The sequence below is a fragment of the Heteronotia binoei genome, chromosome 8 (assembly GCF_032191835.1).
Source record: "Heteronotia binoei isolate CCM8104 ecotype False Entrance Well chromosome 8, APGP_CSIRO_Hbin_v1, whole genome shotgun sequence".
NCBI lineage: Eukaryota > Metazoa > Chordata > Lepidosauria > Squamata > Gekkonidae > Heteronotia > Heteronotia binoei.
Genome location: NC_083230.1, coordinates 81,692,486 through 81,709,370, shown reverse-complemented (window position 1 = coordinate 81,709,370; position 16,885 = coordinate 81,692,486). Strand labels below are relative to the sequence as shown.

Genomic DNA, 16,885 nt, shown 5'->3' with positions numbered 1-16,885 from the left:
AGCTGGCACCTGTAGATTGTGTTGTTTGGGGCAGGGAAGCTGGCACCTGGGTGAGAGACCCAGAGGCAGCAGGCTTTTTTGTGGTTTGCCAGCTCTCCCCGTGTTGTTTGGGGCAGGGCTGGAGAGCTGGCACCTGTAGATTGTGTTGTTTGGGGCAGGGAAGCTGGCACCTGGGTGAGAGACCCAGAGGCAGCAGGCTTTTTGTGGTTTGCCAGCTCTCCCCGTGTTGTTTGGGGCAGGGCTGGAGAGCTGGCACCTGTAGATTGTGTTGTTTGGGGCAGGGAAGCTGGCACCTGGGTGAGAGACCCAGAGGCAGCAGGCTTTTTTGTGGTTTGCCAGCTCTCCCCGTGTTGTTTGGGGCAGGGCTGGAGAGCTGGCACCTGTAGATTGTGTTGTTTGGGGCAGGGAAGCTGGCACCTGGGTGAGAGACCCAGAGGCAGCAGGCTTTTTGTGGTTTGCCAGCTCTCCCCGTGTTGTTTGGGGCAGGGCTGGAGAGCTGGCATCTGGGTTTGCTGCAGCCAGGTCTGCAGAGCAGACCTTGAGCAGATTGTGTTTTGTACTGCCACGACGTTGGCAACTGGGTTTTTATTGGTGCCTGCCAGGCCTGCAGGGTTCATAGATTAGATAGAGGGATGTAGTGCATTTGGGGCCTATAGAGATTCTCTGGTGTGAGTTAGGTTTGGCTTTGGGTGCCCCAGGAATTGGACCCCCTGGTCCAATTTTTTTTTGGCCTTGTGGGTTTTGTGTGGGACAGTCCCCTGAAGCTGCACAGCAGTTTGGGGGGCTCTCCTCAAAACCTCCTGCTCCCCAGAGCCACTTTTCCCACGACAATTGCAGTGAGGAAGTGGCTCTAATTGTTTTTTTCTCACCATTGGGAGCAGTGTTCCTTTTGGGGTGCCCACAGATGGGTGCTGTCTTTTGGGGCCAGGGGGGTTGCACGCTGGGGAGTCCCCTGAAGCTGCCCTGCAGTTTTGGGGCCTCTCCCTCAAACCCCCCTCTGGCCAGAGCCACTTTCCCCACAGCAATTGTAGTGGAGGAAGTGGCTAATTGGGCTTTCCCCATCATTGTTGGCAATGGGCCTTTTGGGGAGCCCAAAGACAGGGACCCCCTGGCCCAATCTTTTTGGGACTTGGGGGGTTTGGAGGGGAGAGTCCCCTGCAGGTCCCCTGCAAATTTGGGGGCTCTCCCTCAAACCCCCTCCCCTCCAGGTGGCTTCAATTATACCCTATTTGCCATTGATTTCAATGGCCCATAGGGTATAATGATGGAATAGGGGCACCCTCTTTGGGTGCCCCTGGAATGGGACCCCCTGGCCCAATCTTTTTGGGACTTGGGGGGTTTGGAGGGGAGAGTCCCCTGCAGGTCCCCTGCAAATTTGGAGGCTCTCCCTCAAACCCCCCCCCTCCAGGCGGCTTCAAATATACCCTATTTGCCATTGATTTCAATGGCCCATAGGGTATAATAGGGCCGTATATTCGGAAATAGCCGCGCATTACCGTATATGCGGCTATTCCGAATACGGCATTCAGACACACAGGGGGAATCCGAATTTCTTTTCCCCGTGTACTTCCGAATCCGTGCATTTCCGAATTTTTTTTTTTTTGCACATCCCTAGTGCTTTCTTTATATTTTTCCCATGGGATCCACAGAACTGGGCAAAGGAAGCTCTGGCTCTTCCCTTCCTTTCCCAGGGGATGAGGAGGGAGAGGAGCCTCAGCCAATAGAAGACAGGCTTGGCTCAGTAGCTCTGCTGTGGAAATGAGAAAGCCTGGCAAAGCAAGCAAGCCAATGGAGAAGGCTTTGCTTTGTAGCTCCTGTGAGAGTGAGCAAGTCTGGCAAAGCAAGCTGTGATGCAGAAGGAAGCAAGAGCGAGGGAGAAGGAAGCAGGTAACAGCCAGTTGCTCGGGGGCCTGATAGAACCCCTCCGGAGGCCTGATTCAGCCTCCAGGCTGCATGTTTGACATCCCTGCACTAAACCATCTAAGCAGATAACCATCAAAATATCTTTGGAAAGTAAATGGCACCAAAAGTTATGTTGTTTGAAAAGTCACTTCCGTTTGTCAGTCCTGTCCACTTCATTGGGTGATACTGAGTTCTAATATTATGAGAGATGCCCTCAGTGGAATTAGAATGTTGTTAGTTGTGAATCTTTAGACTCTGCTTTTGTATTCTACATACTTGCTTTCCAGAGGATGCTGGTGGCTGCTTTTTTATCTGTTGTCATTTCCTCTTTGGAGACCCTGGTAGGAAATGCTGATTGTACAGCAAAAGTAGGAGGTTCATCCTCACTAAAGACAATCAGGTCCTGTTCCAAAGGAAAAACAGAAATTGTTCAAGCAGAGCTGATGAAAAACCTAATTAAGAGAAGGAATTAATGGGGTTTTTTTAAATAAATGGTATGTAACATAATAGGTAGTGGACTGAAAATAGCCACCTATCCGACTGAGCATTTGAAATTAGGATATAATTTCTTACTTACTTATAATTTCTGTACTTACTGAGCTCCATAGGCAAGTGCTGTACAGTGGCACAGGATCTTCAGGGTTTTAGGTAGTGATTTTCACACCTGCTATGTGAGTTTTTTTAACCAGGGATACCAGGGATTGAAAGTGGGACTTTCTGCATGCAAAACATGTGCTCTTATGTAGAGTCACAACCAGGGGTCGTTCTGAAGAAAAATAGCTTGTGGAGCTTATTAGCATAACTCATTAGCATATGCTGCCCCCCCCCAGCCAAAAGTAACCCGACACAAGAAAGGAGAGCCCTAGGCGAATGAAGCCTGCTTGGGCTGGCTAGAGATCCAGCCAGCCCAAACACGTCTCACTCACCTGGGGCTCTCCTTGGCCGCCACCACCCCACAGTCAAAAGGCCAGCAAGCCACCCACCATCCAAAATCACATAAGAAATGGAGAAAGGGCTTCTCCAGGGGTTAATGAGGGCAGCTGGGGGTGTGGCAAAGCTCCTGGTGGCTGGCTGGCTGCCCACTCTCCTAATCCAGGGATTGTTGTGCAGCTGCACCTACTATTCAATGGACAAGGTAGGTGGGGAGGAGGAGGGGGAACCCTCAGAAAGGTTCAGGAGCTGTGCTCCTGTGAGCTCCTGCTGAATTCAAGGCCTGGGCACAACCTTACCAATGAATGATCTTGGTAGGTATAACCTGCTCCAGTAGCCTATGCAGATGTTCTAGAGCTAGATATAATCAATTAATATAGGAGAAGATAGGGGTCACACATAGGGTTGCCAATCTCCAGGTGCGGGCAGGGGATCCCCCGGTTTGGAGGCCCTCCCCCCGCTTCAGAGTCGTCAGAAAGTGGGGGGAGGGGAGGGAAATGTCTTCTGGGAACTCTATTATTCCCTATGGAGATTTATTCCCATAGAAAATCATGGAGAATTGATCCATGGGTATCTGGGGCTCTGGGGGGGGCTGTTTTTTGGGGTAGAGACAACAAATTTTCAGTATAGCATCTAGTGCCTCTCCCCAAAATACCCCCCAAGTTTCAAAAAGATTGGACCAGGGGGTCCAATTCTATGAGCCCCAAAAGAAGGTGCCCCTATTCTTCATTATTTCCTATGGAAAGAAGGAATTGAAAAGCTCTGCTGTCCCTTTAAATGTGATGGCCAGAACTCCCGTTGGAGTTCAATTATGCTTGTCACAGCCTTGATCTTGGCTCCACCCCTAATGTCTCCTGGCTCCTGTCCCCAGATATTTTTTGAATTGGACTTGGCAACCCTAGTCACAAAGGCCAGTCCATTTCCAAACCTCCACAGATTGCTTGGTCATTGTGTACAGACCATACTCCCCTGTGTGAGAGCCTCTGGAAAATGGAGGATCCTGCACCACGTGTACAGGAGCCTGCTATGGATTTGGAAGTACATGTGTACATTCTGTAAAGCAAAGCTCAATAAGCACATTGAGATTGACAATAGTGGAAGCTTGACAATAGTCCCATTTTTCCATTCACATGTCCAGATCTATTGCATGTAACCTCATAACAGGTAAATAACCATCCTTATTTCTCTTCTGAAGTGAGAATACTCATTCTAGATTTCTTGCCATTTGAAAATAAATGCCCATAACTCTTTTTGCCAATTCTTGATGCAGATTCAGTTAAAAAAGGGAACTGTATTAATTAAAAATAAAACATCACAAAAATTCATTTTAATTGACACAATTCTGCCAAACAGTCATTTCCAATTTTTCAAACTCTCCTTCAGATCTTCTTAATCAAACATCAAGGAACTCATTCTGCTGCAATACGATAACGCAGAAAGTCTTTGAAAATAGTATTTGCTTTAAATATTTCCTTTCTCTTACAGGAAGTGTGAGGGAAAACCCCTTACAGAACATCGTAATCACCAACTTGGTTGCCAGAGCACTGGGAGAAGTAGCTCACATACGTCTGGCCAGAGAGTGTGAGTGAACCTATCCAGGGGCGAAAGGGACTTATAAAGTACTAGCAGCCATAACGCTATGAAGGCACTCAAGGCCAGTACAAGAGTGCCCACCAAGAGAACAGAGGGCTTTCCGCCGTTCTGTGTGACGTCCATCTCGGCCGTGGAGCGGAGGAGACTGCGCCGCCAGGAGCTATCCAGGCAAATGGTTTTGAAGCACTGACCATGGAATCCACTGTGGAGGGCTAACACCACACACAGCCATCTTCTTACGAGGCCAGACTCCATTCCAGTGAAGCAAACGGCTCACGTACTCGCCAGATGTCACCTGTGATTGTAGGCAACCGACCCAACCCAAGCGTGGCTAATTGCCCAACTGCCACTGTCTTTGTCCAGCGGAACTCAAGACAAAGACTGGTGCCAAGAAGAAGACAGAAGAAGAGGAAGACCATCTTCAGCCAGAGCCAAGTTCCTTTGTGTAAACCGGGTGTTACCTTAGATAACAATTTGACCCTCTATTGTCACCCTCTTAGATAAGTGTGATAAACTCAAGCACACCTCCACCCAGTGATTTCCCCCATTCTTCTCTGTACTGTCCCCTTTGAGCACCCCCACCCTGGTCCATTTCAACTTGAAAGTTCACTCAGGTATCCAGGACCCAAGCCTGTTCATTGGTCAGGAATGGACACCCAATTAGGTGCCACCAATGAACTTTCTATTGGCTATCGCAGTAGTCCAGCCCTTGTGGTCACTGCGAAGCCTCCCCTTTTTGGGAGGTCATGCATCAGCTGGCCACCTTCCTCCTCCCTCGTACCTCCCATCCCCTAAGGGCTCAAGATACTCCTTATAACCTGTGGACTAGCTACTCACAGGTGTGCTTCTAGCAGTATCCCAATTCCGCTGTCTAGATCCATCCCCGATCCCTGATCAGTTTCGGGTCCCCTCTCCCACTTCCTCGCTCGTCGCCATTGGAGCCTTCCTTGAAGACTACAATCGGTAAATATCACCCTGTTTGTCTACCCATTTCCCTATCTCTCTCTCTCTGTTTTTCTTAGGACTGTATGTATGTTTCATGAGCACATTGTCTTGTACGTATGCCTATATTTTCTAGGATGAATGAAGACAGTGTTTGAAGCAGCTTTCAGTGGAATGCTAATCATGCATACTCAGAAGTAAATTCCATCAAGTTTAATGGAACGTATTACCTTGTCAGAATGCTTAGGACTGCTAGCTTACTGAATAAAATTCTAGCAAACAAAACCATCTTTGCTGCCAACAGGTGTTAAGAGAAGTACTTGAATGAGTTCAGAACACACTTTCACCACAAGTGCAACTAAGGGCAAACTGTATTCAACATTGTTTAAACCACAGCTCTGAAGCAGTCCTCAAAAGTACGGTTTCTCTTTTGCTTACAATAAGTCCACCAGTAGTAACAGTAACAGCTTAACATTTATAGTTCAGCAAATTATAGTGCCATCCTAAGGAGCGTTACATCCTTCCAAAACTGTTAACTTCAGTGCATTTAGAAGGGTGTAAATCTGCTCTGGATGACACTGTTAAATTCTTGAGTTATAAAGTCTTAATTCTTAAGGTGAGCAAATATATGCTTGCCCTGTTTGCCATGTCAAAAAAACCCAAGATATTGGAACCAGTTCTCATACAGGCGTAATTTTGGTTGACATATGACTGCTAGCTTACTCTCACTGAAATATAATCTTATGATTGTTTAGGATTTGTTTGAAGCTGATTCAGACAGTCATATGGAAATAGTTTCTCAAGACAAAAAGAATTAAAATTAAGAAGATAAAACTAAAACACTGAAAACGTATAAATGATGGCAGTTCTTCTCAGTAGAATATCCCAAAATGCTTAACTTCTTAAGATGTGCTGATACATTTTGCTTCACCTACACTGGACCTTTCACATGCTCCTCCTCCAAGGACATTTCAGTTCCCATACATTAATTGCAGTTCCCATATATTAATTAATTAATTATTCCAACATGATTATCCCCATGAAACAAAAGTATAGTGTCCAGATCATGTGAAGTGATGGTATCACTTTACTCTGCTCTGGTAAGACCTCACCTGGAGTATTGTGTTCAGTTTTGGGCACCACATTTTAAGAAAGATATAGACAAACTGCAACGGGTCCAGAGGAGGGCGACGAAGATGGTGAGGGGTCTGGAGACCAAGTCCTATGAAGAAAGGCTGAAGGAGCTGGGCATGTTTAGCCTGAAGAGGAGGTGGCTGAGAGGTGATATGGTCACCTTCTTCAAGTACTTGAAGGGCTGTCATATAGAGGATTATGTGGAATTGTATTCTGTGGCCCCAGAAGGTAGGACCAGAACCAGTGGGTTGAAATTAAATCAAAAGAGTTTCCAGCTCAACATTAGGAAGAACTTCCTGACAGAGCAATTCCTCAGTGGAACAGGCTTCCTCGGGAGGTGGTGGGCTCTCCTTCCTTGGAGGTTTTTAAACAGAGGCTAGATGGCCATCTGACAGCGATGAAGATCCTGTGAATTTAGGGGGAGGTATTTGTGAGTTTCCTGCATTGTACGGGGGGGGGGGGGGGGTGTTGGACTGAATGGCCCTGGAGGTCCCTTCCAACTCTGTGATTCCATGATTCTAAAAAAGCAACTACCAACAGCAATTCATTGGTAATAATTATGCCTGGCCTGTTCAAGGATGAAAGTAATTACAACTTCAGTGGAACAGATCTTATGCTCCAGAGAAAAACTCTAATTTGCATTCAGTTCCAATGTAAACTACACATCCAGTTTCAGTGATGTCCCAGCACAAGCAGAAGGCTCTTCTGTTTATGCAAGGAAGGTCTCTGATTTCTGCTGATTCCCTCCTCAGCTACAGGCTCGGGGACCATGAAACTGCCTTGCACTGTATCAGACCGTTGGTCCACCAAGGTCACTGTTGTCTAACTCACACTGGCAGTAGCTCCCCAGGGACTCAGGTGGAGGTCTTTCACATCATCTACTACCTGGTCCATTTTAACTGGAGGAGTTGGGGACCTGGGGCCTTCTGCATGCCAAGCAAATATCCTACCACTGAGCCACAGCCTCTTGCCATCACATATACTATTACACTGACACCTAGGGACAACTTTTAGGAAACTGTAATGGAAAGGATAAGGTAGGAAGGCCCCATTCTGCCAACAGAACTCTATTCATTCTCCTTAGAATCCAAGATAAGTTCATTAGTTTGTGGCAGATCACTCAGCTCTGCTGCCTTTGTTGTAGTGCCTGTGATAGCAGAAAGTGAGTATTAATATTTTTCAGCAGAATTAGCTCAAGCTAGCTTAAATGTCTATAATTAGTATATATGGGAATGACTATGTTTAACAAAGTGTGGATAATAAATCCTGTGACAGTGTTATCACTAGGGAAACTAAAGAGTTTTAAATTATGGGATGAATTAAGTCTCTTTTGAATCACAATTTAATTGGGTCCTCATGGGCCAAGAAGTCTTACTTGCCTAACTATTTGAATGTACATCACATGTAGTCCATGCACCAGAATTCTCTCCCTTAAATTCTAAATTTCATAAAATACTTTTTACAGAAGTATCAATTTTAATGGTCTTGTGATCCCTTAGAACACAGGGGAAGGTGTTATAAAAAGTGAAACTGAGCAATATTTGTTCATTTTTAAAGATGCTTTCTTTCTCTTAAAATTTAGTTCTGCATTATTGCCATGGCCTCCTCTTTAAACCACTTCCCCATGCTTTTTAGAGTTTCTCATCCTCTTTCCAATTACATGTATGAACATACATGAGGGCTTCAGGTCTCTCTTTGTGTCTAACTCACACTGGCAATAGCTGTCCAGGGACTCAGATGTTTCAACCTTTTTGAGCCTGCAACTCAAAAGCTGCATAGTCAATTAAATCTCCAGCAACTAACCAGAAGCCCCACTGGGCAAAAGCATAATCTGGCCCCACTCACTTTCTAAAACCACTTTGCTGGTGTAGGGTTGTCAGGTCCCTCTTAGAAACCAGCAGGAGATTGGGGGTGGGGCTTACCTGGGGAAAAAGAAAGGCCCAGAACTTGTTGCCAGTGTTGCATGGGGAGTAACATCATCACACTACAACGCCAGGGCAATGCTTTGGTATTTCAGCAAAAACTCTTTGGTGAAATTGGCTTCTATCATAGAGTTTTTGCCCAAATACCAGAGCATCGCCTGGAGGTCATTGGTGTGATGATGTCCCTTCCTGTGTGATGCTGGCAATGAGGCATGGGCCTTTCTCTTTTTCCAGTTAAGTCCTCCCACTGACCAACTGATTGGTGGCTGTGGGCGGGGCCTGGCTGTGGAGGATTCCCACCTCAACCCAAGGTTGTCTGGCAACCCTATGCTGGTGCCAGAAAAGGTGTCCCTGAGTGTCATGGCACTGGAACCCACAGGTACCACACTGGAGACGCCTGTCTAGACAATTCCTATTCTTCTGTTAAGTGATTCCCAAGTTTGTATGTCAGAGACAGTCTTTATGTCATCTCTGCATGTCTATAGTGCTCAGGTGGTCATTGAAAAGTAAGACAAAATTAGAGCTAATATTAACAATTGTCCTTCTATCAAAAGGAAAGGAACAATATTTATTTAAATCATTTATTAGCTGCCTTTCTTCCTTATGGAGCTCAAGGCAGCTTACAACATAGATAAAATACATAAAATAAAAAGCATAAAACCCCCAAAATTAAATCACAATTCAGGATTGCTAGTAAACTTCACCTCATATGATCCTAAATAAAACATCTTCAACTGGCTCCTGAAGATCAAAAATGAGGGAGGCCAGATCCACTTCCCTGGGGAAGTTGTTCTATAATTGTGGGGCAGCCACTGAAAGACCCTCTCTCGTGTACCCACTAAATGAGCTTCTTTGATTGATGGGCTGTTGGGAGGGCCTCTCCCTATGATCTTAATTGCCAGGAAAGAACATGTGGGAGAAGATGGCCCTTCAGATACTCTGGTCCCAAGCCATGGTGAACTTTGGGCTCAGATGTGGATCAGTAATTGGTGTAATTGCTGCAATATTGGGTAACATCCTTCTGATACCTGGCCCTGACCAGCAGTCTAGCTGCAGTGTTCTGCACTGGCTGAAAACTCCAAACATTCTTCAAGGGAAAGCTCAAGTAGACTACATTGCAGTAGTCCAGTCTAGATGTAACTAAGGCAGGGATCACTGTAGCTAGATCTGAATAGATCAGGAACCATGGCGTTAAAGCACTCTAAAGCACCTGATTTTCTAAGATGATTGTTCTGTCTTGTAGCACCCTCAAACTGCAAATCTGGTTTTTCAAGATGAGTATAACCCCATTCAAGACAGGAGAGAAGTCCCTGGTCTGTCTTTCTACTACCTAGTCAGAACCTCTGACTCATCAGAATTAAGTTTCAGTTTACTCACCTTCATCCAGCTCACATAACTGACTCCAAGCACCAGTTCAGATTCTTGGAATTAGGTGAGAAAGAAAGGCAGAGCTGGATATCATCCACATATTAGTGACACCATAGCCCAACTCTCCTGATAACCTTTCTCAGTGGGTTTACATAGATATTAAATAACATGGGGGATAAGATCTGCCCTGCAGAACCCCACAGGCCAGTGGCCATGGAGTGGAGCAGGAATCCCCCATCACTACCTTCTGAGAACAAACCCACTCACCGATAGGACTCAAACCACTGTAATATACACACACATACACACAGAGACCCATTCCCAGTGAAGAGGCAGCTCAGTAGGATACTATGGTCAATACCAGCAAGGGCTGCTGCAAGACCCAGCAGAACTAGTAGAGTCACATTCCCCCTCTCTAGTTCTTGGTAGAGGACATCTACCAAGGTGACCAAAGCAGTCTCTGTTCCAAATCTAAATAATAAATATAGTTTCAGTTCCTGGAATAGAGATAGGAAAAATGGATTTGCAGGCAAGGTTGTGTTTTACTTTTCAAGATAATAAAGATAGATAGATTTTCAGGTATCATTAGTGATGGCCATGATGTGATCAATACCAGTACACTGATTGTTTGGATGTAAGCTTTAAGACAAAACAAGAATTAAGACTGATTTATTTTATATATTCAGTAGCGACAGAAATATGTTTGATATTTCACAGCAAATAAAAAGAGAAGAAATTATTTTTTCCCTATTAGTATGGTCTATTTTTATGTATAATGGCACAAAAATTATTCTAAAGCCTGTTCTATAGTAATAACTCAATTAACAATAAAGTACAACTATGGAAGTTTTTTAAATGGTGCTGTGTACACTTCTAGAATGTCATTTTCTAATTTTCATCCTTCAGCTTGATCTTTAACATTTAAGCTTTTACCATCTTCTTTTCAACTGATTTCCCCTTCCTGTTGCAGAACTCCCTGATATCATTGCTCAAAGTCCCCTACCTAGGGTTGCCAATCTCCAGTTTGGCAGAAGAAAGGTAAACACCTCCGCGAAGAACCAGCCTCAAAAAAAGTACAAACTAGTGAACGTTTTATGAATAAAGCACAAAATATCAATATAAGGTGAACATAATCACAACATAAAAGAACAAGAGCCACACCCACACCCAAAGTCTCACAGAGGACGAATCAATGTCAATGTATCCAATGATGAAATCCAGGTTATATCCAGGTTATGGCAAAAGTAAGTTCTTGAAAAGAGTCCAAAGCTCCAGAATGTCTTCATGAATAGTGAATGAAGTAATCCTGTGCAGCAAGGCACATACAAACTGCAACAGGGTTGTACTAAATTCCTTGTTTCACATAAGAGCTTCTACAAGCTTCAAAATACCATTGCACATTTTTCAAGAGAGCAAAGCTTCAGAATTCTTAGCAAAGTAGCACCATTCAGATCACATGATAATATGAGCAGGTCGCTCCCAGTTGCTCAGCTGTTTTTTGGGCTTTCTGCAAACCCAGTTTAAAGGGACCACAGTCCTTTTCAACAGGGTTTGTGGGGTCACAAACGACAAACCAGTTCAGTTTACAAACAAACCTCCAATTTTGGTTTGTGGTTTGGTTCATGGTTCAGCCACGAACCACCAACTGACACAAAAGCACATTTTCCTGGCTCGTGTCCACCTCTACTTGTGATCTTTGAGTTGTATATACATATGTACAATAAAGATGAAAGTTCCTCTGTTTTTAGAATTAGATTAATGAGCAGGCTTAGAACAGGTTCATCACTGACTAATTTCTCTCCTGTATGTAACTGATTGTTTTGTAAAACACTGGTTCAGGTGAAGCTAATGATAATGGGGAGATGCAGGGATCTTTCAACTTCAAATTAAGTTTGAGGTAAAACCAGAGGAGGGCGACAAAGATGGTGAGGGGTCTGGAGACTAAGTCCTATCAAAAAAGGTTGAAGGAGCTGGGCATGTTTAGCTTGGAGAGGCGGCGGCTGAGAGGTGATATGATCACCATCTTCGTACTTGAAGGGCTGTCATATAGAGGATGGTGTGGAATTGTTTCATGTGGCCCCAGAAGGTAGGACTAGAACCAATGGGTTGAAATTAAATCAAGAGTTTCCGGCTCAACATTAGGAAGAACTGCAGTAAACTCTCAGAAGGAGAGAGTTTAAACAACACCTTTGCCTTTCTCCCTGCAAGCGCATTACTATGCCCAACATGTAACAAAACATGGAGTAGGGTGGATTTAGTATGTCTTTCTTTAGTAGTAACAGCACAACCTGTTAGAAGATCAGACTAGCAATGGCTCTTGCTCAGTCCAGCAAGACTACAAACAGCAGAACTAATGATAGCTAGGTTCATATCAGTCTCCTTCCTGCCTGGTTCTACTTTCACTCACCATCTCTGATTGGTAGAATGTAGTTTCAAGGAACTTTCTTCTTCCTGTTCCCCTTCTCTTCCTTTTCTTTTCTGCATGCATCAGGAGGAACAGCATGGTGTCTATCCTCATCTGAACTAAGCAGATGGCCTACTACAATTCAAAGCCATCCAGTGAGCTAGAATAGTTTAGACACTCTTTCTCTCCGCAATATTTATATATTATGTTTTCTCTGAATAAATTATTGGTTTCTTACCATAATAATAATAATAATAATAATATGTTTTATTTATATCCCACCCTCCCCGCCGAAGCAGGCTCAGGGCGGCTCACAACATATAAGAATTACAAATTATAATATAAAAACATTATCTCAAAATGATATATATAATTTACTAATGAAAACCATTATAATTAAAACCATAAAATTACAATTAAAACTATCATTTTCAGTGCTATATTCTAGATGTTCTCCTCAGTAGTTTATGATGGCCGGATATAGTAGACTAAATCCACATTAAGCGAAGGCCATTTGGAAAAGGGTAGTCTTGCAGGCCCTACGGAATTGATCAAGACTCCGCAGGACCTGCACTTCATCCTGTAGTTGGTTCCACCAGTGTGGAGCTCCGATCGAAAAGGCCCTTTCACGCGTACTCTTCAGTTTGGCCTCCTTCGGCCCAGGGATTGTCAACCGATTTTGTGCACCTGATCTCAGTACTCTCATACTCATATGGGGAGAGACAGTCCCTAAGGTAGGCAGGTCCTCGGCCATATAGGGCTTTAAAGGTAATGACCAGCACTTAGTAACGAATCCGGTATACAACTGGCAGCCAGTGCAGCTCCTGCAGTAATCCAATCTCGAGGTGACTGTTGCATGAATCACTGTTGCCAAGTTGTAACGCTCTAGGAAGGAGGCCAACTGCCTCGCCCACCTAAGACGGAAAAAAGCGGATTTGGCAGTGGCTGCTATCTGGGCCTCCATTGACAAGGAAGGCTCCAGTAGAACCCCCAAGCTCTTGACCTTGTGTGCCACTTTCAATGGCGCACCGTCAAAAACTGGAAGGGGGATTTCCCTTCCCAGACTGCCACGACCCAGGCAAAGGACCTCTGTCTTCGTTAGATTCAGCTTCAACCTACTCAGTCTGAGCCAACCTGCCACGGCTTGCAATGCTAGGTCCAGATTTTTTGGGATGCAGTCAGGCCAACCGTCGATTAGTAGATAGAGCTGGGTGTCATCCGCATATTGATGACACCCAAGCCCATATCTCTGGGCTATCTGGGAAAGGGGCGCATGTATATGTTAAATAACATCGGAGAGAGCACTGCCCCTTGTGGCACCCCACAATCTAGTGAGTGCCTCTGGGACAGCTCTCCCCCAATTGCCACCCTTTGTCCCCGTCCATCAAGGAAGGAAGAAAGCCATTGTAAGGCCAGCCCCCAAATCCCTGCGTCGGCGAGGCGGCGGGTCAGTAACCGATGGTCGACCATGTCGAACGCAGCCGATAGAGCCAACAACGTCAGCACTGCCACACCACCTCAATCCAGATGCCACTGGAGATCATCCACCAAGTTGACCAGCACTGTCTCCATCCCATGACCCGGGCAGAAGCTGGACTGGCGAGGATCTAAGACAGAAGCGTCATCCAGAAAACTCTGCAACTGTAACGCTACTGCCCTCTCAATGATTTTACCCAAAAATGGTAAAATTGAGACCGGCCAATAATGTGCCAATTCAGCTGGATTTGATGTAATCTTTTTCAAGAGAGGGCAGACCACAGCCTCTTTAAGAGGTGTTGGAAAACGCCCCTCTGAGAGGGATCTATTTACAATGTCCCCTATTGGACATCTAAGTTTCCTCTGGCAAGATTTAATTAGCCAAGAGGGACATTGGTCCAAATCGCAAGTTGTTGGGCATACACTAGAGAGGATTCCGTCAACTTCCCCCAAGCTAAGTGTGTCGAAGTGATCCAGATACAGAACTGAAACAGAAGACAGGCACGGAGCCTCGAGTTCTTGTACTGCATCCAATGTGGCGGGGAGGTCATGGCGGAGCGACATGCTTTTATTTGCAAAAAAATTCGCAAAAGCCTCGCAGCCAATCTCTAATTCTCTAGCATTTGGTCTGCCTAAAGCAAGACTCTCTGTTACGTTTGTGTGGTAACCATTTGACTAGGCCACACTGCTGCACTGAAGCTCAGAAGAAGCACTCTGCTAAGTGAAGGTTAGGATGGCTGCCTGACCAGTCCAGCCATCCTAAACCAGACCCAACACAACCAATATGTTTACCTCTCTCCTGGTGACACAGGGGTGGAGGGAGCTAGCCTGGCTAGTCTCTGCTTCTATTTCCATCCTCCTAGGCAGCAAAATAGGCAACCTGCTTCTTTGTACCCCTGATGGGGAAATTTCAAATTTTATCTGGGTTCAAAGTAGGGGTACAAGTCACTACTAACAACTACAGTCAAAACTCTTTTTTTATTGACCATGATCAAAAAAAGCATCTATTATTTTTAAAAGTTCAAGATGCTGGCACTATTACACTGTTTATCTTTGGTACTTATAGCAAGTTGTACATTACAAGAAGGCAGTAACATATAACCAATCAATGCATGCTGACTCAGCACTGCATTAACTCTAAACCATAGAAAAGCAATCTATACTTCCTTCATAACATACTTGTAAGAATACTATTGTCTTATCTATGATACGCTACAAACGTAGCACGAACTGGTGCCCAGTATGGTTTAAGAAAACAGGATCTGTGTTAAAGGTTAGTTTAGGTTAGCTTGCCCTATAAGGTGAGGAATACAGATTTTTGGAGGCTTCAGTTAAAAGCACAGATAACAGTGCTGGCTCAGCATGGGATCAAACATACCCCTCAATTCTTTACTTGATCCTCACTGACATGGCTACACTATGGCTCATTCACATTTCACTTCCCCCCCCTTCATCCCCCACTGTGAAACCTTTCTTCTTTTAATCTACAGCAAAGTGTGAGTCCAGTCGCACCTTTAAGACCAACTCTGATGGACTGTACTTTAAAAGCAGGGACTATGAAGGGTTAATTCTTCACAGAGCCACAGAGCCTTGAGTAACAGGCTGCTCCAAGCAATCTGATTGATTAGCATCAGCTGAGCAAAGAAAGACTTCTGAACTGGATGCTGAGGAGGGAGTTAGTCAAATTTCTGCCTTGACTGAGTAGAGTCTGATTTCAGCCTTGGCTGAAAGCAGTTTAATACAGAGAATTGGGGGAAAGCTGGCAAGGAAGTTTGGGAAGTAGTCAGACTCCCAATCAGATCATCTAGAGAGAGAAGAAAATTCCCTATCCAGTCAAACAGGGAGTTCACTCTTAAGAGTACACCTGATCTGGTGTGGTTAAAAACTGCCTTTAGAGACCTTAAAGAGTCAGTTAAAAACTCAAGACAAGTACTGATGTTTCAAGAGTAGGGATTTGGGTACTAGAAACAGCTTCTGGAAACCAAAAGGGCCAGTGAATACTCAAAGAAAATGTACTAGAGTGTTTGGAAAACTTTGGAACAAAAGCCATTCAAGATTTAAATCACTGTGAAAAGCTTAAGAAACACTCATTAGCCTGAAACATAAGAACTATGCACATACTGGTTTTACCTCAGATATTTCAGCCCCTGATTTCACCTAACCTTTCCCAACTATGTTAAATAACATATTTCATTATTTTTGAATTTCAAAATGCCTTGAGTGCCATTTAAGTTGTTTAAGTTAAAACAGGTTCCTGATCCTTCCCTTAGGTTCCTGAGCTGAGCCAACACCTAAAATATTGTACTGTGACAGGGTGGGACAGTCAGAATTCTTCAGGAGAGAAGAAAACACATTACTAGAGCAGCTCAGTCAGTAAAGGGAAAAGAAAAATGGAGGGAAAATCTTACCTTTAAGAGAGGGAAGTAGACAGGGTCATCATATCAACAAAGTTTAATTTTGGATATAAGCTTTTGTGTGCATTCACTTTGTTAGATGAAATGTGTATGCACATACAAGCTTATACCCAGAATTAAACTTTGTTGGTCTTAAAGGTGCCACTGGACTCAAACTTTGTTCTATTGCTTCAGACCAACACAGCCACCCACCTGAATCTTTCTTCCACAGCAAGCTCACATAAAACCAGCCCATGCAAACAGAACCCTTGAAAACACAACATCCCAATTCATTGACAGTGTAATGAAAGGTGGCAATAGAAACTCAGGCAAAGTAATCAAAATCCTTTTGGAGGAAATATCAGCAAGTAATTCCAATTGGACAATACCTGTGTCACGCACATCTGCTGAGTCATTCTCTTCCCTTGTTGTCCCTATCAACTCCCACTGCCCAAGAAGCTGAAGTCAGGTTGTGCAGCATCAAAGTAACTGTCACACCCTGAATGCTGGAAATAATTTTATTTAGATTTGCAGCATTTATAATATTGAAGAAAGGCCATGGTTCAGGTGGGTTCTTACTAAGTTGTAATTATATTTCCTTGTTATATAGAGAGCTGCTCTACCCAATTAACCTCTAGATGAGCTAACTCTCTAGGGTTACTGCTATGATGTCTCCCAGGTATTTTCTACCATGCTTCTTCATTTTATTGGTCCATCTGAATAATAAAGGACCAAAAACAAATGAAGCAAGAGAGGAAACAATTAGAGCACAGTTTTAGTAGACTTGCTGAGTAGCTACAACATAAACTGATTAAAGATTA

The 16,885-nt window shown here is 44.3% G+C and overlaps 1 protein-coding gene across 1 annotated transcript in view; it reads right to left on the bottom strand.

Annotated features, from left to right (window-relative positions):
* ENTHD1 (ENTH domain containing 1) overlaps positions 1 to 16,885 on the bottom strand; it is a 76,484-nt gene that overhangs the window by 39,203 nt on the left and 20,396 nt on the right. Inside the window, exon 4 of the mRNA XM_060244429.1 lies at positions 2,179 to 2,305. Within this exon, the coding sequence (XP_060100412.1) occupies positions 2,179 to 2,305 (127 nt within the window). The remainder of the gene's footprint in view (positions 1 to 2,178; positions 2,306 to 16,885) is intronic.